Source organism: Rhinoderma darwinii, chromosome 5, assembly GCF_050947455.1.
Source record: "Rhinoderma darwinii isolate aRhiDar2 chromosome 5, aRhiDar2.hap1, whole genome shotgun sequence".
NCBI classification, from domain to species: domain Eukaryota; kingdom Metazoa; phylum Chordata; class Amphibia; order Anura; family Rhinodermatidae; genus Rhinoderma; species Rhinoderma darwinii.
The window spans coordinates 212,924,082-212,946,136 of record NC_134691.1 but is presented as its reverse complement, the minus strand read 5'-3'; the positions used below and the strand labels follow the sequence as shown (position 1 = coordinate 212,946,136).

At 47.3% G+C, this 22,055-nt stretch overlaps 1 protein-coding gene and 2 non-coding genes across 3 annotated transcripts in view; all 3 read left to right on the top strand.

The window, feature by feature from the left end:
* LOC142652550 (uncharacterized) overlaps positions 1-22,055 on the top strand; it is a 38,851-nt gene that overhangs the window by 11,178 nt on the left and 5,618 nt on the right. The window contains exon 2 of the mRNA XM_075828196.1: positions 13,006-13,510. Coding sequence (XP_075684311.1) covers positions 13,006-13,510 — 505 coding nt within the window. The remainder of the gene's footprint in view (positions 1-13,005; positions 13,511-22,055) is intronic.
* On the top strand, positions 5,361-5,548 carry LOC142653901 (U2 spliceosomal RNA). Its single transcript, XR_012848751.1, has one exon. It is a non-coding gene; the product is annotated as a U2 spliceosomal RNA (small nuclear RNA).
* On the top strand, positions 17,865-18,052 carry LOC142653825 (U2 spliceosomal RNA). The gene has a single exon (XR_012848682.1). It is a non-coding gene; the product is annotated as a U2 spliceosomal RNA (small nuclear RNA).

The window sequence follows — 22,055 nt, the reverse complement described above, 5'->3', positions numbered from 1 at the left end:
TATTGTAAAAAGTATTTATTTATTGTAAAACGTTGAAATAATTTTTAAATAAAACGATTACCTCCTTTGTTGGGGTAGTCAACTTAGCTGGTTACTTGTAGTCAGTGCTGCCTGGTCTTAGTTGGGAGGTGCTCAGGTACCCTCTCTCTCGGCCTCGGGGGATCGTCCAGGTTCGCCTGGACTTCACCCCCGTGCTGCTTTTTGGGAGAGAGGCTTAGTCCTGAGCAACGGGTTGCGATCCACATACCCCCGTGTAGGCTTCGGCTGAAAAGGGGAGTTGCGCCCAAAGTTGCGCCTACTAAGGAGTAGCGTAACGATTCAAAAAAACCTTACTCACCATGGACGAGGATCCATGTGAGATACCGGCTTATGCCCGGATTAAAAACACAATTCGTGTAGTGCTATCGGAGGAGAAGGCGACGACCTGCGGCTTAAAATTCGTGGTGGAGACCGTACTTGTTGGTATCTTCAACATCCAGAAGCGAGAAATTTTGGCGGTGCAGGATTACCCAAGAAGGAGGACATACGACGTTACTTTCATACAGAATGGAGTATTCCGAGATCTGCTGGCGGCTTATACGGTAAAAAATGACCCGAGACTGGACGGTGTTGATTTTTATGAGCACGTTATGGACATCACTAAAATGATAGTTATAAAGATGTACTGCCCTTTTGCCGACTTAAAAGAAGTGATGTCCTTTTTATTCCCTTATTTTAAAACTGTGAAATGTATTGGCAAAGTAATGAACGAGGTTGGTGTATGGACCTCAAAGTGGAGATTCAATGTAACAGTGTTATAAAGATGCCAATTTTACAGGAGGGATAATGTTGCCGCCAGCACGTTTTAAAATAGGTGATATGGCCGGAGACTTTTATTTTTCAGGGATGCCTCCATTCTGTAGGAAGTGCCAAAAGTACGGTCACACCAAGGAGTCTTGTGACAGCACCTGTAGGAACTGCGGCAGCTCTGAGCACGAGACCAAAACTTGCCCTCTGGGGAAAAGGTGCCGTTTTTGCAGCCGAGTTGGTCACCTGTATGCTACTTGTCCCCACAGATCTAAAGAGTTGGAACAACCCGAGGACCGGCCAAGGCGTCCCGAGCGGCCCGCAGGCCAGATCACCCCTGTACAAGGAGAGGAACCCCAAGGAGGCGAGCAAGATGATATGGATACCTCCAGCAGACCCCCCCAAACAGGTGACCCTAAAGAGCAGAGGCGACAAAAACGCAGAGCCAGTGATCAGCGGACGAAAGAGCCCCCCCAGGAGACTGGGGCGCAGGATAGTTCGGATGAAGCTGATCCTACTGGCCTGCAAGAGATGCTGGGTCAGCCTGTACCTGAGGCAGAGGTCCCGGGCGGAGCGGCAGCGCTCACTAAGAGACGTAGGGCGTACTCGGAGGTGGCAGCGGGGGTGCCGATGGGAGTACCTGCCAGGTTGAAGGCAGGGAAACCAGTTGACGTGCCCCCGGAAGCGACAGCTGAAGGTCCCCCCCCTTCCAGACAGTTGGGGGATATAGGGACAGCTGCCTCCGAGGTAAGCGTGGTCCCTGAGACGTCCAGAAGCGCGATTCCTGCCCCTATAGAAGGGGAGGACGCTGCCAAAGATAGCCGAATCTTACCCGTTGAGTCCGTCTGGGACCCATTTTCAAGAAGCGCCTTAGGTATGGGGGGTCAGCTGAGTGACGGGTCTTCCTCTCAAACCTCATCGATGCGTACATTTGACTCGAGGAAATATGATGATGAGAGCTCGAGTGGGGTGTCTGGCGATGCGGAGGACTGCTGAGGCCTCCTCGGGTAAGATAAAGATAGACTGTCTCTCTCCCTTTTCCTCATGGCTGAGTTATGTGGTCTTTCCCTTAATGTAAGAAGCGTGCACTCACAGACAAGAAGAGCTGCCCTTTTCAACTACCTTTCTGTTTTTACCGCCTCAGTGTTTTTCCTACAGGAATGCTGCATACCTCACCGCATGAATTATAAAAAATATGAGGAAGACTGGAGACTCGGACCTTCAGTGTGGTCCGGGTCCAATGAATCAAAAGCCGCAGGTGTCGCCATTTTATTCAAAGGGAACGTTTTAATTGATAGTTTTTATGAAATTTTACCAGGCAGAATTTTAATGGTCAAAGCTTTTATAAACGGTGTTAGATGGCAGTTTTTAAACTTTTATGGTTCTACAGACAAAAAAGAAAGAGCAAAAATGCTAGGAATTTTACCCCTTTTTATCAATGATTCAGAACCACTTATTTTAGCTGGTGATTTTAATTGTATTTTAAAGGGGGAACGCCGGTTCTCTAATTCAGTAAGTCGAAACTATGATAAAACCCCGTCTATTTTAAAAGATATTACAGTGGATTTTAAACTTACTGATGTTTTTAAAAAATGCAATAGGGATCTACCGGAAGAGGACGGCGTCACCTGGAGCAATGTAAACTGCAGCTCCAGGATTGATTTTATTTTTTGCTCTTATCAAATACTGCCTTTTAAATGTGATCTTAATTCTAACGTGTTTTCTGACCATAAACTTTTATATTTTAAAGTTAATTTGAACGATCAAAGGAGAACTCCGAAGAAAGCCTGGAAATTAAACGTATCCCTTTTAGAGGATCCGCAAATTTTATCCGATTTTATCACCTTTTATAAGGGCTGCAGACGGGTAAGACATCCCAATATGTTAATTGTTTCCTGGTGGGAAAAAATGAAAATAAAGATAAAAGATTTTTTTATTAAAGCTGGGATGAAGAAAGCAAAAGAAAAATCTGAATTTTATGCTAATTTAAATACCCGTCTGCAGACCCAATACAAGTTCAGAGAACAGGGTATGCAGGTGGAGAAAGAGATCACCGAAATTAAAAAAGAAATCTCCCAGTGCCTGGAGCAGAGGGGAAAGGAGATAATCTTTCGCTCTAAGGTGAAACATCTTGAAGAAAATGAGACCTGCTCCAGGTACTTCTTCAAGAAAATAAATGATAAGCATACCCTGTTAAATGAGATAGATGGGGAAACAAATACCCAAAACATTTTAAAAAAGGTGCATGGTTTTTATGCGGATCTTTTTAATACAAAACATGTTGATGTTGATTTTATGAACGACTCATTGAAGGAGGTGGATGCTGTTTTAAATCCTGCTTCCCAAGTGTTTTTATTACAGGATATTACGGAACAGGAGATTTTAGAAACTACAAAGAGTTTTAAAACAGGTAAAGTCCCTGGCCCTGACGGTATACCTATAGAATTTTATGTTATATTTTATGGTATTTTAAAAGAGGATCTCCACCCTCTTTTTACCCAAGTTTTTAGAACAAAAGCCCTCCCGGGGTCCTGGAAGAAAGGCGAGGTGTCCCTGCTTTACAAAAAGGGGGACAAAACAGACATTAGAAATTGGAGGCCTATCACTTTACTAAACTGTGACTATAAAATAATGGCAAAGATATGTGCGAACAGATTAAAAGCAGTGATAGGCCAGATCATACACTCCAATCAGGTCTGTGGGATACCCGGGAGGAGTATATGGGATAATTTAAACCTTTTAAAAGATGTGATCAGTGACACGAAAGAGAGAGGAGGTAAAATGGCAATTTTATCTATAGACTTCGAGAAAGCCTTCGATAGAGTGTCACATTTTTATCTTTTTAAGGTTTTAGAAAAGATGGGTATACCGGAAGGTTTTTTACAGTCTCTGAAGGCCTTTTATGAAAATTGTACTAGCAAAATTTTAGTAAAGGGTTTTAAGACACAGGATGTCCTTTTAAATTCCGGAGTGAAGCAGGGGTGTCCCTTGTCCCCACTACTTTTTATTTGTGCGATCGAGCCTCTACTCTGCAGGTTAAGAAAGGATAAGCAGATAAGAGGAGTCCCCCTGCCGGGCGGGGGGGGGACTAGAGGCTAAAGTGGTGGGGTACATGGACGATGTCGCGGTCCTTTGCAGGGACACCCTGTCATTACAGAAATCCTTTAAACAGATTTACCAATTCTGTTGCTCCTCCGGTTTTTTAGTAAATTTTAATAAAAGTAACATCTTAAATATCGGCAAAATGGTTTTAATGGACATTCCAGTCCCTGTGTCAGAGTCTGTACAAATTTTAGGAGTCTCCTTCAATGAGTCAAATAATGGTTTTACCAGTTGGGACTTGGTGGCACAAAAAGTCAATCAGAAAATTTGCATGTGGAACATGAGACAGTTAACAATGGAGGGAAAGGTTTTAATTACAAAAATGGTGATTTTACCTATTTTATTGTATCTAAGTATGGTTTTCCCTCCCCCTGAGATTTTATTGAAAAAAATTATTAAAGCATGTTTCACATTTTTATGGAACTCCAGGATGGAAAAGCTCAGGAGAGAGAAGGTAATATTACCCAAACCAATGGGGGGGAAAGATTTCCCCGATATAAAAGCATTCCTTTTAATAAAATTTTTTACTTTATGTCTTAATGCAGTTTTTAAGGAACATTACTGGTCATATTTTATACGTTTTAACACAGGTTATTTTATGAGGAGGAACGGTTGGTTCTCCACGGTTTTAAGCTCCCCGTATGCTTTTAACCTTTCTGGCCAGTATAAGATTTTAGAAAAAATTGTAAACCTTTTTAACTTAAAAGACAAAAATATTAACGAAGTAAAAAATAGTAAAGGAATTTTAAAAAAGATAAAAGAAAATGTTTTAGTAGCTCCCATCAGTAATTTTAATGAACAAAAATGCAAAGAAATATGGAAGATGGTGAGCGCTAAATATCTTTTTAACCCACAGAAAGATCTGGCCTGGAGCTGTGCCCACGAGTGTCTTCCATGCCGGGCATTCCAGCATCGAAGGGGACTGACCAACTCGGCTGCGTGTCCAAGGGGAGGATGTAGAGATGACGAGACAGTCTACCACCTATTCTGGGAACGTTTTTACGCGCAATTGATATGGACAAGAATCCTCCCCTTGGTACAGAAGATTACAGGACTTCGGAGATACACAAGTGATGGCGTTTTATATGGATGCCTGGAATGCCCAACACAGACTCGAAAAATGATGGCATGGAAGATCACCAACTGCGTAAAAGCAGCTCTGTGGGCGGCCAGAAACATTTTATTATTTAAGCATGAAGTTTTAGCTGTGGAAGATGTTTTAGCCATTTGTCTTAATGAAATGTACAAATATTTTCTTTTAGATAAAAAACTCTCTCCTGTTTTATGTAGAAAATGGTTTTTAAGTGAATGGAGTTCCATAATATGATGCCACCAAGTGCCCTTTTATAAATTGTTTTATATGACAATTTGTATTTATTTGTATTTAAACCATGATTGTAAATTTATGTAATTTTCTTTTGTAAAAAACGTATTGATTTTTTGTAAATCTGTTCAAAATTTTAAATAAACGGTTACCTCCTTTGTTGGGGTAGTCAACTCAAAAAAATCTGTTCTTATCAGTTTAATATCTGATACGTCCCCTATCTGGGGACCATATATTAAATGGATTTTTAGAACAGGGAGATGGAAATAGAGCTTGCTCTGTCCACTCCACGCATTGACCTGGTATTGCAGTATTTCCAGGACCGGTGCACCCTTCCCTTATGTGTTTACTAAAATCAGATTCCAAAAGTGCTATTTGTGTTTGCTATTGTTTTTGTCTTTCTGAAGGGATCTCCCCTTTTAATCCCATTATTTCAACACCTGTTGGACAATGCATTTGTACAGTCATGTGTGATAATGAGCTCATTGATTAAATGCAATTAATGAATAGATTGCCACCTCTTGTTGTGTGTCGTCTGTGTTTCTGTATTTCCGGCATTTCACATTGGAACAGCTCATTCACCTTCCTTGTCTTCTCTCCGCCCTCCCTTTTAGGTAAGTTAAAGAGCTGCACCTGAGCCAGCCACTGATTGATTGATTGATTGATTGATTGATTGATTGATTGATTGATTGATTGATTGATGCAGCACCACAGTCAAATAGTGGAGTGGAGTAGGGGAACAGCAAACAGCCAATAAAGCAGCCCGCCCGCCCGCTCGCCTGCCCGCCACAATGGACCTACCTGTGTACACTAGATGGATGTGATGGAATGTACTGTCGTCCCTACATTTCAAGAAGAAGTAAGAATTGCAGTTGCAACAAAGCCTTGCTTGCCTACAAAGAGAGCAGCAATTTGGATTTGTTACTATGTTACCTAGAAGAATAACAAACTGTGCAAGGATGGAGGTTGTAGGAGCAAGGAGAAGTTGTCTGTAAAGTTGGTGGATGCCTATTTTCCACTTTGCAGTCCCTTGTCTCCCTCTTGTGGCCTCCTGGAGGCAACTAGCTGTGCAAAAAAAGACAGCCTGGCGGCCGGCTGTTGCAGTGTTGCCCTCTCAGGCAACACTGAGTGACTGACTGAGCCTCACCGTCTTATATAAAGTTCAGACGGAACTTTGCACGTGTCATAGTGGAGCCCTCAGGATTCCAGAGCCAGCTTTCTGACATCATAATGGGGCCTCAGAGATAAAAGCCTGGGCCCAGGCAGTGTTGGTCAGTGCTGCTCAGCAGGCAGCACCGGACTGGACTGGATTAAAGCTGATACAAGGTGTGAAGGAACAAGGGGTGGCTGTGGGCATGCACTTGCTGCCGCTGCCAGTGTTTATCTGCATGGCAGGAGGGCATTTGGGCGTTGCCAGGAAGGCGTTTTTATGTAGATTCCTCCTCTTTCAGCACTGCATTGTGGTGCAAGCAAAAGAAGCAAATCCTGTCTTGCTTCCTCTCCGGCCTTTATTCACCTCCCGCTTAGTAGCTGTGAGTGTGTGCGCGCCTGCAGGGCCCCGTGGAATTGCCTAGGAGTAGGCTGAATCGCTGCAAGGGGTGAACAGCAGTATTAGGCAGGCTCGGTCAACGCCAGGCCCATTCGGGTTATCGCTTCTCGGCCTTTTGGCTAAGACCAAGTGTATTTATACAGGAGGTTTTTAGTCAGAAGGTGCTCAGGTACCCTCTCTCTCGGCCTCGGGGGATCGTCCAGGTTCGCCTGGACTTCACCCCCGTGCTGCTATTTGGGAGAGAGGCTTAGTCCTGAGCAACGAGTTGCGATCCCCCCCCAGCCCTTTGGTAAGTCTCAGGACCCCATAGGGCGCAGCTTTTTGCTGTGCGGTTCGGCCTGGCCACGGAAATGGCAGGCGAGCCAGATGCGGTGCCGGTGTATGCCCGGCTAAGGAACTCTGCCCGATTTATCGTGGCAGAGGGTGGAGGCGGTCCACGTGGCGTAAAGTTCTTGGTCCACAAGATCTTGGAAGAACTACTGGCGGTCCACAAGAACGAGATTTTGGCAATCCAGGACTACCCGAAACGAGGAATTTTCGATGTCACCTTTATGGGAGAAGGAATCCTCCGTGATGCCATGGACCGAGCTGAGAGGAGAAAAGGTGAACTCGTGGTAGCGGGAGTCCAGGTAGTAGAACATGCCTTCGAAATTACGAAACTCGTGGTGATTAAAATGTACTCCCCATATGTGAAGGATATGGAAGTGGCAGCATTCTTAGCTGCCTACTTCAAGAATGTCAAACTGTTGGGGAGAGTTATGAACGAGTGTGGAGTGTGGACCGTCAAGTGGAAGTTCTTAGTAACATTGATAAAGGACCCCTCCACCCAAGAAACGAGATTACCACCGGCTCGTTTTAAAATTGGAAATGTGAATGGCGACCTCTATTTTTCAGGGATGCCAAACTTCTGCAGGGCCTGCGGTACCTATGGACATACCAGTTTTAACTGCGATGTCACCTGTAGAAACTGTGGAAGCAAAGAGCACAATATGAGAGAGTGCACACAAGAGAAAAAATGTAATTTTTGCCAAAAAACTGGTCATCTGTACTATTCTTGTCCCCATAGGTACCGAGGCGAAGAAAATGAGCAACCCGAGGCGCCCCCACGTGCTCCACCAGCAGACCAGTCCCACCCCCTGGGAGAGGAGCATGCCGGGGCAGCGAAGGAGCAGCGAGGCACCTGGGCTTCAGTGGTGCGAAGTAATGGAGCCAAAGCGGGTGCCTCGCGGCCAGCAACCTCTGAGGAAAGGATGGAGCCCAATGCCAAAGAAAAAAGGCAATCTAAGAGGAAGGCGGAAAAGGAGCAGGCCACCGATGATACTGGGGCATCCCAGAGGGCTGGTTGTCCAGTGGGTGCCGGGCCTGCTCCTGTACCTGGGTCTCAGGAGTCTGACTCCGAGCAGGAGAACTGGGTAGCGGTGGGTCCCCGAAAAAAGGGAAAACAGGAGCGTGCTGGTAGGAGGGAATCAGGGGAGGAGCAGATGGACACAACCGTGAAAAAAAGTGAGGCTCCTCCTAGGACCACCTCCTCGCCTGACCTGGTGAGGAGGGTGGGCACTGTTCCCTCCCAGATACCGGACACCCCGCCATGTGCGCAACCTCCCCCTCTAAGACGGCGTCATCAGAGCCTGGGGGGAGAGGCGGGGCCCTTGGGGGACCCACCCGAAATGGACCTACGTGGTCACCCAGTTGAGACCCAGGTGACGCTAGGCGAGATTGGGCTCCCCTTGTATGAGATAAGAGTTGCTGGCACGGCCCTCAGTGAAGGTAGTTCCTCTCCCTTTTCGTCCCTCTTTGCAGGCGATTCGGACGAGGGTGGGGATATGAGCGCAAACGAGAGTTCTGGTAATGCTGGTGGAGGAAATGTCTGATTTTAAGTTCCACAAATATTTATTATTTTAAAATCAAGACGCTATTTTAATCTCCACAATGTCAGAAGTAAAGGGAATCTCCCTCAAAGTGAGGGGCGCCAAGTCCAAAGTTAGAAGGGTTGCTCTCTTCAGCTTTTTAGCTGGCCTGGCAGCCTCTGTTTTTTTCCTGCAGGAGTGCGGCATTCCCCATACGATGAAGTACCATAAATACCAAGAGGATTGGAAGTATGGTCCATCAGTCTGGTCTGGATCTAACGAGTCCAGATCAGCAGGGGTCGCCATTCTTTTTAAGGGAAATGTTTTAATCGATTTTATCCAAGAGATTCTTCCAGGACGTATTTTATTGGTTAAGGCTTTTATTGACGGTGTGAAATGGCAGTTTTTAAATTTTTACGGCTCACCAGATAAAAATGAAAGAGCAGAAATGTTAGCGATTTTACCTCTTTTTATTAACACGACTGAGCCTTTTATCCTCGCAGGTGATTTTAATTGTATCCTGAGGGGGGAACGCCGGCTTACCAGCGCTACAAGCAGAAACTATGACAAGACCTCTGGACTGCTCAAAGATATGGTGGGTGATTTTAAATTAAAAGACGTTTATAAAGAGTGTAACAGGAGCAGTCCAGAGGAAGCCGGCGTTACCTGGAGCAACGCCACCTGTAGCTCCAGGATAGATTTTATATTTTGTAATGAGAATCTACTGCCTTTTAAATGTGAAGTTTTAACCAATATTTTTTCCGATCACAAGCTTTTATCATTTTATGTAAAGCGTGATTTTAATAACATTATTAGTAAAAAGTCCTGGAAGTTAAATGTTTCCCTTTTAGATGATCCACAGGTTTTTACAGATTTTATTGAATTTTACAAAGAGAGTAGGCGGGTGAGAGACACACGGGCTCCCATCACCGCATGGTGGGAGAAAATGAAAAGGAAAATAAAAGAATTTTTTATTAAAAAAAGCGTGGCGAAAGCTAGAGAGAAGCAAGCTTTTTTTTAAATTCTCAACACCCGCCTACAGACCCTGTACAAGATGAGAGAACACGAGATAGAGGTACAAGACGACATCGCCAACTTAAAAAAAGAGATAGCTCAGTGCCTGGAGCAGAAAGGTAAAGAAATTATATTTCGTTCTAAAGTACAGCACGTGGAAGAGAACGAGACCTGCTCCAGGTACTTTTTTAAGAAAATGAACAATAAAAAAGCTATTCTTAAAAATATTGATGGGGTGTCGGATGTACAGGGTCTTTTAAGTAAAGTTCATGAGTTTTATACTGACCTTTTTAATGTGAAAACTGTGGATCGTGATTTTATGCGTGACTCGCTGAAGGAGATTACCACTGTTTTAGACCCTGTCTCCCAGAATTTTTTATTGCAGGAACTGTCGGAGCAGGAGATTTTAGAGACAGTGAAGAGTTTTAAAGCAGGTAAAGTTCCTGGCCCGGACGGTATACCCAGCGAGTTTTATGTCAAATTTTATGATATTTTAAAAGATGATCTCCTAAACCTTTTTACCGAAGTCTTTCATTCCAAGATGCTGCCTAAGTCCTGGCGGAAGGGTGAGGTCTCCTTGCTATACAAAAAAGGTGACATCGCAGTTTTAGAGAATTGGAGACCAATAACCCTTCTGAATAGTGACTACAAAATAATGGCAAAACTATGTGCAAACCGTTTAAAAGCCATAGTACCCCACATCATACACTCTAACCAGGTGTGTGGGGTGCCAGGCCGCAGCATCTGGGATAATATTAATTTAATAAAAGATGCGATTGAAGACACAAAATCTAGAAACGGAAAATTAGCCATTTTATCCATAGATTTTCAAAAAGCTTTCGACCGAGTATCGCACTTTTATCTTTTTAAGGTTTTAGAGCGGATGGGTATACCTGAAGGTTTTTTACTATCTATTAAAGCCTTTTATAAAGATTGCACAAGCAAAATTTTAGTAAATGGTTTTAAGACACAGGACGTTCTTTTAAACTCTGGGGTGAAGCAGGGGTGTCCCTTGTCCCCACTGCTTTTCATATGTGCACTAGAGCCTCTGCTATGCGCAATACGCCGTGATAAACAAATACGTGGAGTCCCCCTGCCAGGGGGAGGCGGCATAGAGGCTAAAGCAGTGGGGTACATGGATGATGTGGCGATACTTTGTAGGGACACCCTGTCGCTTCAGAAAGCCCTAAAACAAATTGAGTTTTATTGCTGTGCTTCCGGTTTTAGAATAAATTTCAGCAAAAGTAATATTTTAAGAATAGGAAGCATGGTTTTTAGAGACGTACCCGTTCCTGTGTCAGATACTATTAAAGTTTTAGGTATCTCCTTCAGTGAGCACGACAATGGTTTTATAAGTTGGGACATGGTGGCGCAGAAGGTAAACAATAAAATTTGTATGTGGAATATGAGGAAACTCACCATGGAGGGAAAAATTTTAATCATAAAAATGGTCATTTTACCCCTTCTTTTATATACAAGCATGGTGTTCCCTCCCCCAACAGTTTTATTACAAAAAATAACAAAAGCATGTTTTACCTTCTTTTGGAGTTCCAGGATGGAGAAATTGAAACAAGAAACGGTAATAAAGTCCAAACTAAAGGGTGGCAAAGATTTTCCTGATTTTAATAGGTTTCTTTTAATTAAGTTCTTTAGTTTCTGTTTTAATTCCCTTTTTAAAGAGCACTATTGGTCTTACTTTTTACGTTTTAATACTGGGTTTTTTATGCGGAGGTTTGGTTGGTTTAACATAATTTTATCCTCACCATACGCTTTTAAATTACCAGCAAACTACGTAATTTTAGAAAAAATAGTGGCTCTCTTCAATTTAAAAGGGAAGACCGTGAATGAACTTAAGAATAGCAAAAAACTAATAAAAGACCTGAGAGAGAGCGAGACGGTCAGCAATGTGGAGAATTTTAATACACAACGATGTGCTTTTATTTTCAAAATGATTAATGTGTTTTATCTTTTTAATACACAGATGGACCTGGCCTGGAGCTGCGTTCATCAATGTCTTCCATGCCGGGCATTCCAGTACAGAAGAGGATTCGCGAGGTCTGCCGTCTGCCCGAGGGAAGGCTGCCAGGCCGAGGAGACGATAAGACATATTTTTTGGACATGTGACTTTGCAAAAGAATTTTGGAAAAAAATATTCCCTCTTTTGGTGAAGATGGCAGACCTAAAGGACTTAAACTATGAGGATATTTTATATGGACTTTTTGGATGCCCAACCGCGAATCAGAAAATAATTGCATGGAAGACGATGAATTGCGCCAAAGAAGCTCTGTGGAAGGCCAGGAACATCCTTCTTTTTAAGCACGACGTTTTATCGATTGATGATGTTTTAGGTCTTTGTTTTAGTGAAATGTATATTTATTTTTTATTAGACAAAAAAAGGAATGCCACCCTTCTAAATAAATGGTTTGTGACTGACTGGAACTCCAAATAAATAAAGATTTGCCCCATGTCCCCCTACATACATTTTATGAAAATTTGATTTTACTATTGTTACAATGTAAAAATTCTTTGTATATATTTATGTAACTAAAATGTGTTTTATTGTAAAATTGAAATTTTTATAAATAAATCATTGACACCCCCGCGAGGGGGTAGCCAACTGAAAAAAAATCTGTTCTTATCAGTCCTTGTAAGGATAGATAGCTCGGAGAACCACTGGGGGCTATAAACACTAGCTTAGCGATCCAAGAGCGTTCCAGACGAAGCCGGCGACGAACTGCGGAGAAGAACCACCGAAGACGAAGATCCAGAAGGGAGAAGCCGCCATCGGGGAAGAAGCTCCGGGAGATCGCTGCCGGGAAGAAGGAGAACTGCGACAGAGACCTTCGGAGAAGAGCCGCTGCTGAAGGGGATCTTTGAAGAAGCTCGGCCGCAGAAGAAGCTCGACGAGGAACCGCTGCGGAAGAAATTTCGTGGAAGAACCTCGGCCAGCAAGGAGAAGATTTGCATAGCTCCGCCCCCTTCGGGAAAGAGCTATCGAAGATCCTCCCCAAGCGACAGGAACAGCTGGAAGAAGCCATGGCCTCAACTAGCAACCCTGCCACCCAGAAGAAGAAGGCTGATGGACCAGGTGAGCCGACCCAGGCCAGGACATCTCCTCCCGAAGCCTCCTCAGGCCAACAGGCCACCAGGAAGCCGAACCAGGCTGCTCCAACCCTGGAGCCCTGGATGAAGCAGACGGTGGCCCTGAAGCTGAAGGAGGTGGACGGGAGAGTGCCGGACATGACGGAAGAAGTGTTCTGCCAGAAGATGCTCCTGGACCAGGGCTTTGCTAAGCCGGAGACCATCAGCATCCAGGCCTTCATGACCGGGATGTTCTTCGTGACCTTCGCATCGATCAACATCTGCAGAAGGTACTGGGAGATGGTGAAAGCGGCGAGGCCTGAATCCCCTTTCTCTCGCTTTGTGGGCAACTGCCCTGTCCAAAGAGAGGAAAGGCGGGTGACGGTCTCAATGCGGAACCCACACACCCCCGGCAAAGACATCACCACGCTCCTGAAGCGGTTCTGCACAGTGGTGAGGGAACCCACCCACATCCTGAACGGACTCGGCTTCTGGACTGGCAAGTGGTCGGTAATCGTCCGACTGAACAAGGATTCGAGCGCGGAAGACGGCCTCCAGCACCTGCCCCAGTCATTCTCGCTGGGCAACTCCTACGGCCTCATCTACTACCCGGACATGCCGCAGATCTGCAGGAGATGCAGCAAGAAGGGTCATTCGGTGAAGGACTGCAAGGAGGACGCCTGCAAGAACTGCCGGGTAACAGGACACGAGACCAAAGACTGCCCGAAACGGACAATGTGCAACCTCTGCGGACAAGCAGCCCACTCTTACAAGGACTGCCCGAAGAGGGATCGATCCTGGGCAACTGTAGCGGCGAAAGCTCCGGCCAGAGGGAACCCCGCCCCAGCCAGAGCTCCAGCGGCGCAGAAGACCGGGAATAAGAAGGATGGTAAGAAGACGACAGCCCCTCCCCCCCCCTCGCCCGGCCCTCCCTCGCCCTACCCTTCCCACCCTCCCTCGCCCGGCCCTCCCCACCCCCCCGTCCCCAACCCCTGTCACCCCCACTGAGGCTCTCACCTTCTCCTACCCACCCATCTCAGTGGTCCTGTCACCTGCACCTCTCCCAACCCAGCCTCCCTTCTCCCCAGCTCCAGCAGCACTAACATCTTCCCCTCCAGCTGCTGGAGTCCTCTCCCTGGAGGATCTTCCCCCTCTTGTCTCCTCAGGTGCCATCCAGAGGAAGAGAAAGGTGAGGGACAGCCCAGCTGCTGATTCCTCAAAGAGAAAAGTTGTTGAAATCTGCGAAGATTCCCTTGCGCAGCAGGAGGAAATGGAGCAGATGGTGGAGGAACTCGTGTCTGAACCTGAGGTCATCGACTTCACAACAGACATCCAGGTGGCTTCAATCCTGGAACAATTTTTGTCAGAGGGCCTGCTGGATCTTCCGGATCCGCCAGACTCCAGAGAGGAGGATCCGCCCGACCGGACTGGTAACTAAGGTGTATCGTTTGCACTAACCTTCTTTATTCTCCCCCATGGCTGCTAAACTTAACATCTTTAGCCTCAATGTGAGGAGTGTTAGAGATAGGACTAGATGTCAGATGGTGCTAACTTTTCTTTCCAAGCAGTCGAGTGATGTATTTATGCTGCAGGAATGTACTCTCCCCTCTTCCAGGTCATACCATCATCTGGCCAGGCAGTGGACCCATGGCCCGTCCTACTGGTCTGGTGGGGGCGACTGTAAGTCTGCAGGGGTTGCCATCCTGATTAGGGGAAGCGTATTTACTGTTGACTCTGTCCAGGAGCTCGTCTGCGGCCGCTTGTTGGTCGTAGACGGTTCCTGGGCGGGAGAGCCGATTAGGCTCATCAACGTGTACGCCCCCCCTATGAAGGCTGAGCGCCTGGAACTATTCCAGACCCTGCGGACCCAGCTCGCCACCACTAGGGCAGTGGTGATGGCCGGGGACTTCAACTGCCCCATCGAAGAGGATGGACGAAGTTCCGGCACTTCAATCAAGCTGGATGTCAGTTCCAAACTGCTTATCGAGATGGTAACCGAAGCATCCTTGCAGGACGTTGTGGGCTCCATGGGGATCGGCTCTGTGAACTATTCATGGAGCCGACCCGATGGCTCACTTCGTTCTCGGATTGACTTTGTGTTCACCTCCCGGGCAGTCAAGCAGCATGGGCACTCCATGGTCCCCTGCTTCTTCTCTGACCACAGGGCCATTCTCTTCCAGGGTGCCATCGGCCACGGTTTTCCTCCCGGCCCTGGCTCCTGGAAGCTGAATTGTGTCCTGCTGGAAAGAGAGGAGGTACTGGCGGAACTTAGAGACGCCTATATTGTTTGGAGGAATGATAAAGTTTTCTTTGACAAAACCTGTGACTGGTGGGAATATGTTAAAGTTGAATTTCGTTGTTTCTTTCAGGCAAAAAGTCGTCAACAGGCGTGTGAGAGGAAGAGAGACTTCAGAGAGATGCAGCGTCAGCTGCGATCCCTGCAAGACCTCCTTCAATGCGGCTGGGACGTCAGGAAGGAGCTGGAGGAAGCCAAAAATGGCCTGAAAAGGCACTTTGAGGAGGAATCCAAGCGAATTGTCTTTCGTTCCAAGGTGGAGAACCTGGAGAAGGGTGAGAAATGTAACTCGTTCTTTTTCAGGAAACTCCATGCCGGCCACACGCCCCTGAAGGAACTCCGAGATGAGACCGGAAACATGCATTCTGGGAAGAAGGAGGTGATGGGAGTCGTCACAGACTACTACCGAAGCCTCTACTCCCGGAAAACCACTGACCCCGAAGCCGCCGATAAATTCCTGTCAGGTATCACTAATCATCTTGATCCTGCAGGTACGGAGGCTATGGATGTACCCCTGACGGTGGAGGAACTGCTCTCTGCCGCTAAATCCTTCAGACCCGGCAGGACCCCGGGCAGTGATGGTCTCCCAGCAGAGCTCTATGTAGCGCTGGGGGACTTGATCTGTCCGGACCTGCTGGAGCTCTATGAGGAGATGGTGGTGGAGGGTAGAATGCCACCGTCCTTGAGAGAAGGCATGATCACGATCTTGTATAAGCGGAAGGGGGAGAGATGTGACCTGAAAAACTGGCGTCCCATCTCTCTCCTGAACGTGGACTACAAGATCCTCGCCAAAGTATTGGCCAACAGACTGAAGGTTGTCATCGGACAGATCATCGGATCGGACCAAACCTGCGGCATTCCTGGCCGTAGGGTGGCCGACAGTCTTGCCCTGGTGAGGGACACGGTGCATTACATGCAAAGCCGCCGTACACACGCGGCCCTGGTCAGTCTGGATCAGGAGAAGGCTTTTGACCGGGTCTCTCACGAATTCATGGGTAAGGCTCTGCGTAGGCTGCGGCTTGGCAGGTTGTTCTGTTTGTATGTTAACCTGATGTATTGCGACATTTACAGCTCGGTGCTGGTGAACGGCTGGAAGACTGACCCCTTTCCTGTATCGTCGGGGGTTAGACAAGGCTGTCCTCTTTCACCTCTCCTTTTTGTTTGTGTTATAGAGCTCTTCGCAGAGGCTATCCGGCAGAATGGAGAGATCAGAGGGATCACCGCACCAGGTCCAGGACACTTCGAGGTCAAATGCTCGCTGTACATGGACGACGTGACCGTCTTCTGCGCTGACCAGAGTTCGGTGACTGCACTCGTCCAGACCTGCGAGGAGTTCGGACGCGCTTCAGGGGCAAAAGTCAACTGCGGGAAGTCGGAAGCCATGCTCTTCGGAAAGTGGTACCTGCCTTCTCCTGCCTCCTTCCCGTTTACTATCAAGCCGGACTTCATCAAAATTCTGGGAGTCTGGTTCGGTAAGGAAGGTGCAGCCCTAAAGTCGTGGGAAGAACGCTTGGCCAAAGTCAACCAAAGGATCGGACTGTGGAGCCTCAGACAACTCACTATTGAGGGCAAAGCAATGGTCCTGCGTAACGAAGTCTTGCCTGTGCTACAATACACTGCACAGGCATGGCCCCCTCTTGCCACCGTCTCGAGGGCCATTACCAGGACTGTGTTTCGCTCCATCTGGGGCTCGAAAATGGACAGAGTAAAGCGGACTGTTATGTACAAGGAGCCCCGCAAAGGTGGGAAAGGTATACCCGACATTCCCACTCTGCTGCGGATCGCTTTTGTATGTGACTGTGTTCGTAGGACTCTGAGGACAGCAAACGGCTCTGCGGGCAAGGCCATGTCCCGCTACTTCCTCCTTCCCCTCTGGCGAGGTTTTGGCTGGGACAAGTGGGACAGCTCCTTCCCTTACAACTGGCACGCTCCCTGGTTCTACGGAGATGTCGTCCGGTTTGTGAGGGAGCATCAACTGGAGGGTCTTAAGCCCGACTTGTGGAAACCTAAGACGATCCACAAGCACATCAGAGCAAAGGACTCACTGGAGTTTGTTCCAGGGCTTCATGCCGACACGTTGGAGACTGTTTGGACTAACGTGTCATCTGGCAGGTTGACCAATGGGCACAAGGACATTTCATGGATGGCCATCCAGGGAGGACTGCCTCTTAGGTCATTCATGCATGCCCGCAACCTGTGCAAGACCCGGTACTGCCCCAGGTGCCCCTTCACGGAGGAAACATCTTTGCACATTTTCTGGCAGTGCCCCTTTGCACAGGGTCTGTTGAAAGCCTTGGAACATGAACTCAAGGACTCAGTACCCAGGAACAGACTGTCGTACCGCTCGGTACTTTATGGACTATTTCCTGGGAATACCACGGATGGAGCAATCCAGGAAGCCTGGCGCCTTATGAACTGCTTTAAGGACGCTATATGGTTTGCCAGGAACCGTCTGATTTTGCGGAGAGAGAGTGTGTCCGTCCAGGACTGCCGCAGGCTGATCCACAGCCTGCTCAGAGACTATTCCACCTGGGACAGCCCGGACGTCGATGAGGAAGAGGATTGATACTCCCCTTCCCCCCACTCTCCCTTCTTGTGTGTTGTCTTTCAATAAAGCTTCGGGCCTGTGATTTCCCCCTTCCCTATCCCCTCCTACCCACTCCCCTATCCCATCACTTGTCTGTAATGCTTTGTTGTTTGGCTTTAGTGAATGCAAGAATGTTAGTGTAGCATGTGGTGTAATGTATAGCATAGGCTAGCCTGTACTGTGTATTATACTGTCATGTTATGTTTGACGACTGTTATTATTTATTATTTGCTGCTTCATGGCTTGCGCTGCGTCGCAGTAATGTTTGTATGATGACGATTGATTGTCAATAAAGCAATTTTCAATCAAAAAATCTGTTCTTATCAGTTTAATATCTGATACGTCCCCTATCTGGGGACCATATATTAAATGGATTTTTAGAACAGGGAGATGGAAATAGAGCTTGCTCTGTCCACTCCACGCATTGACCTGGTATTGCAGTATTTCCAGGACCGGTGCACCCTTCCCTTATGTGTTTACTAAAATCAGATTCCAAAAGTGCTATTTGTGTTTGCTATTGTTTTTGTCTTTCTGAAGGGATCTCCCCTTTTAATCCCATTATTTCAACACCTGTTGGACAATGCATTTGTACAGTCATGTGTGATAATGAGCTCATTGATTAAATGCAATTAATGAATAGATTGCCACCTCTTGTTGTGTGTCGTCTGTGTTTCTGTATTTCCGGCATTTCACATTGGAACAGCTCATTCACCTTCCTTGTCTTCTCTCCGCCCTCCCTTTTAGGTAAGTTAAAGAGCTGCACCTGAGCCAGCCACTGATTGATTGATTGATTGATTGATTGATTGATTGATTGATTGATTGATTGATGCAGCACCACAGTCAAATAGTGGAGTGGAGTAGGGGAACAGCAAACAGCCAATAAAGCAGCCCGCCCGCCCGCTCGCCTGCCCGCCACAATGGACCTACCTGTGTACACTAGATGGATGTGATGGAATGTACTGTCGTCCCTACATTTCAAGAAGAAGTAAGAATTGCAGTTGCAACAAAGCCTTGCTTGCCTACAAAGAGAGCAGCAATTTGGATTTGTTACTATGTTACCTAGAAGAATAACAAACTGTGCAAGGATGGAGGTTGTAGGAGCAAGGAGAAGTTGTCTGTAAAGTTGGTGGATGCCTATTTTCCACTTTGCAGTCCCTTGTCTCCCTCTTGTGGCCTCCTGGAGGCAACTAGCTGTTCAAAAAAAGACAGCCTGGCGGCCGGCTGTTGCAGTGTTGCCCTCTCAGGCAACACTGAGTGACTGACTGAGCCTCACCGTCTTATATAAAGTTCAGACGGAACTTTGCACGTGTCATAGTGGAGCCCTCAGGATTCCAGAGCCAGCTTTCTGACATCATAATGGGGCCTCAGAGATAAAAGCCTGGGCCCAGGCAGTGTTGGTCAGTGCTGCTCAGCAGGCAGCACCGGACTGGACTGGATTAAAGCTGATACAAGGTGTGAAGGAACAAGGGGTGGCTGTGGGCATGCACTTGCTGCCGCTGCCAGTGTTTATCTGCATGGCAGGAGGGCATTTGGGCGTTGCCAGGAAGGCGTTTTTATGTAGATTCCTCCTCTTTCAGCACTGCATTGTGGTGCAAGCAAAAGAAGCAAATCCTGTCTTGCTTCCTCTCCGGCCTTTATTCACCTCCCGCTTAGTAGCTGTGAGTGTGTGCGCGCCTGCAGGGCCCCGTGGAATTGCCTAGGAGTAGGCTGAATCGCTGCAAGGGGTGAACAGCAGTATTAGGCAGGCTCGGTCAACGCCAGGCCCATTCGGGTTATCGCTTCTCGGCCTTTTGGCTAAGACCAAGTGTATTTATACAGGAGGTTTTTAGTCAGAAGGTGCTCAGGTACCCTCTCTCTCGGCCTCGGGGGATCGTCCAGGTTCGCCTGGACTTCACCCCCGTGCTGCTATTTGGGAGAGAGGCTTAGTCCTGAGCAACGAGTTGCGATCCCCCCCCCAGCCCTTTGGTGTGTCTCCTTGAAGCCAAAGGGCGCAGCGCAAGCTGTGCGGTACCGACCTGGCCACGCAAATGGCAGGCGGACCTGATGCGGTGCCGGTATACGCCCGGTTGAGGAATACTGCAAGATTTATCTTGGCAGAGGGTGGAGGCGGTCCTCGTGGTCTCAAGTTCCTTGTCCACGATATTTTGGAAAAGCGGTTGGCGGTCCACAAGAACGAGATTTTGGCGATCCAGGACTACCCAAGGCGTGGAGTGTACGACGTGACCTTTATGGGAGAAGGAATCCTCCGTGATGCCATGGGAAAAGCTGAGAGGCAACAAGGTGAACTCATGGCCTTGGGAGTCCAGGTAATTGAACACGCTTTTGAAGTAACCAAACTCGTAGTGATTAAAATGTATTCCCCATACGTGAAAGATCAGGAAGTGGCGGCGTTTCTTGCTGCATACTTTAAGAACGTTAAGCTGCTGGGGAGAGTTATGAACGAGTGCGGTGTGTGGACCGTCAAATGGAAATTTATTGTTACGCTAATAAAGGACCCCTCCACCCAAGAAACGAAGCTACCACCTGCTCGTTTTAAACTTGGGAATGTGAATGGCGACCTCTATTTCTCAGGAATGCCAAACTTCTGCAGGGCCTGCGGTACCTATGGACATACCAGTTTTAACTGCTATGTCACCTGCAGGAACTGTGGAAGTAAACAACACACAATGAGAGAATGTACAGAAGAGAAAAAATGCAATTTTTGTCAAAAAACTGGTCATCTTTATTATGCTTGTCCACATAGGTACCGAGGCGAAGAAGATGAGCAACCCGAGGTGCCCCCACGTGCTCCACCAGCAGAGCAGTCCCGTCCTCAAGGAGGAGAACAAGCTGTTGCGGCGAAAGAGCAGAGAGGTACCTGGGCTTCAAGAGTACGGCTAGCCGAAGCCAAAACAGGTGCCTCTCAGCCAGCGACCTCAGGGGATAAAAATGAGCCCAGCGCGAAGGAAAAACGGCAGGCCAAGAGGAAGGCAGAAAAGGAGCAGGCCATCGATGAACCTGTGGCATCCCAGACGGCTGGTTGCTCAGGCGGTGCCGGGCCTGCTCCTAATCCTGGGTCTCTAGAGACCGACTCGGAAGGAGAAAACTGGGTACAGGTGGGTCCCCGTAAAAAGGGGAAGCAAGAGCGTGCCAGTAGGAGGGAGACAGGGGAGGAGCAGATGGATATGTCCGTGCGGAAAGATGTGGCTCCTCCTGGGACCCCCTCCTCGCCTGGACTGGTGAGGAGGACGGGCACTGCTCCCTCCGTATTATCGGACACCCCGCCATGCGCACAACCTCCCCCTCTAGACCGGCCTTCACGGGCCCAGGGGGGAGAGGCGGGGCCCTTGGGGGACCCACCAGACATGGACCCAGTCGGTCAACCGAGAGAGACCCAGGTGAGGCTGTGCGAGTCTGGGCTCCCCGTGTACGAGGTGAGTGTTGCTGGCTCAGCTCTCAGCGACAGTAGTTCTTCTCCTGCCTCGTCCCTCTTTTCAGTTGAGTCGGATGAGGGCGGGGCCATGAGTTCAAGTGAGGTTTCGGGTATTGCTGGTGGAGGAGAAATCTGATTTTAAGTACGCCTATTATTTATTATTTTAAAATCAGAATTTTGCTTTTTACTCTCCACGATGTCCGAGCTCATGGGAATCTCCCTCAACGTGAGGGGCGCCAAGTCAAAAGTGAGAAGGGTTGCTCTCTTCAATTTTTTATCTTGCCTGGCAGCCTCTGTATTTTTCCTGCAGGAGTGCGGCATTCCCCATACAATGAGATATGAAAATTACAAAAAGGATTGGAAGTATGGTCCATCCGTCTGGTCTGGATCCAACGAGTCCAGATCAGCAGGGGTCGCCATTCTTTTTAAGGGAAACGTTTTAATTGATTTTATTCAAGAAATCTTACCAGGACGTATTTTAATGGTTAAAGCTTTTATTGATGGTGTAAAGTGGCAGTTTTTAAATTTTTACGGATCACCAGAAAAGAACGAAAGAGCGAGGATGCTGGAGATTTTACCGCTTTTTATCAACACATCTGAGCCTTTTATCCTCGCAGGTGATTTTAATTGTATCCTGAGAGGAGAACGCCGGCTTACCAACAGTACGGGTAGGAACTATGACAAGACCTCTGGACTGCTCAAGGATATCGTGACTGATTTTAAATTAAAAGACATATACAAAGAATGTAACAGGAGCAGTCCAGAGGAAGCCGGCGTTACCTGGAGCAACGCCACCTGTAGCTCCAGGATTGATTTTATCTTTTGTTCTGAAAATTTACTGCCTTTTAATTGTGAAGTTTTAACCAATGTGTTTTCAGATCACAGGCTTTTATCTTTTAAAGTAAAGCATGATCTTAATAATATTGTATGTAAAAAGTCCTGGAAGATGAATGTTTCCCTTTTAGACGATCCACAGGTTTTAGCAGATTTTATTGAATTTTACCAAGAAAGCAGGCGGGTAAGAGACACACGCACTCCCATCAGTGCATGGTGGGAG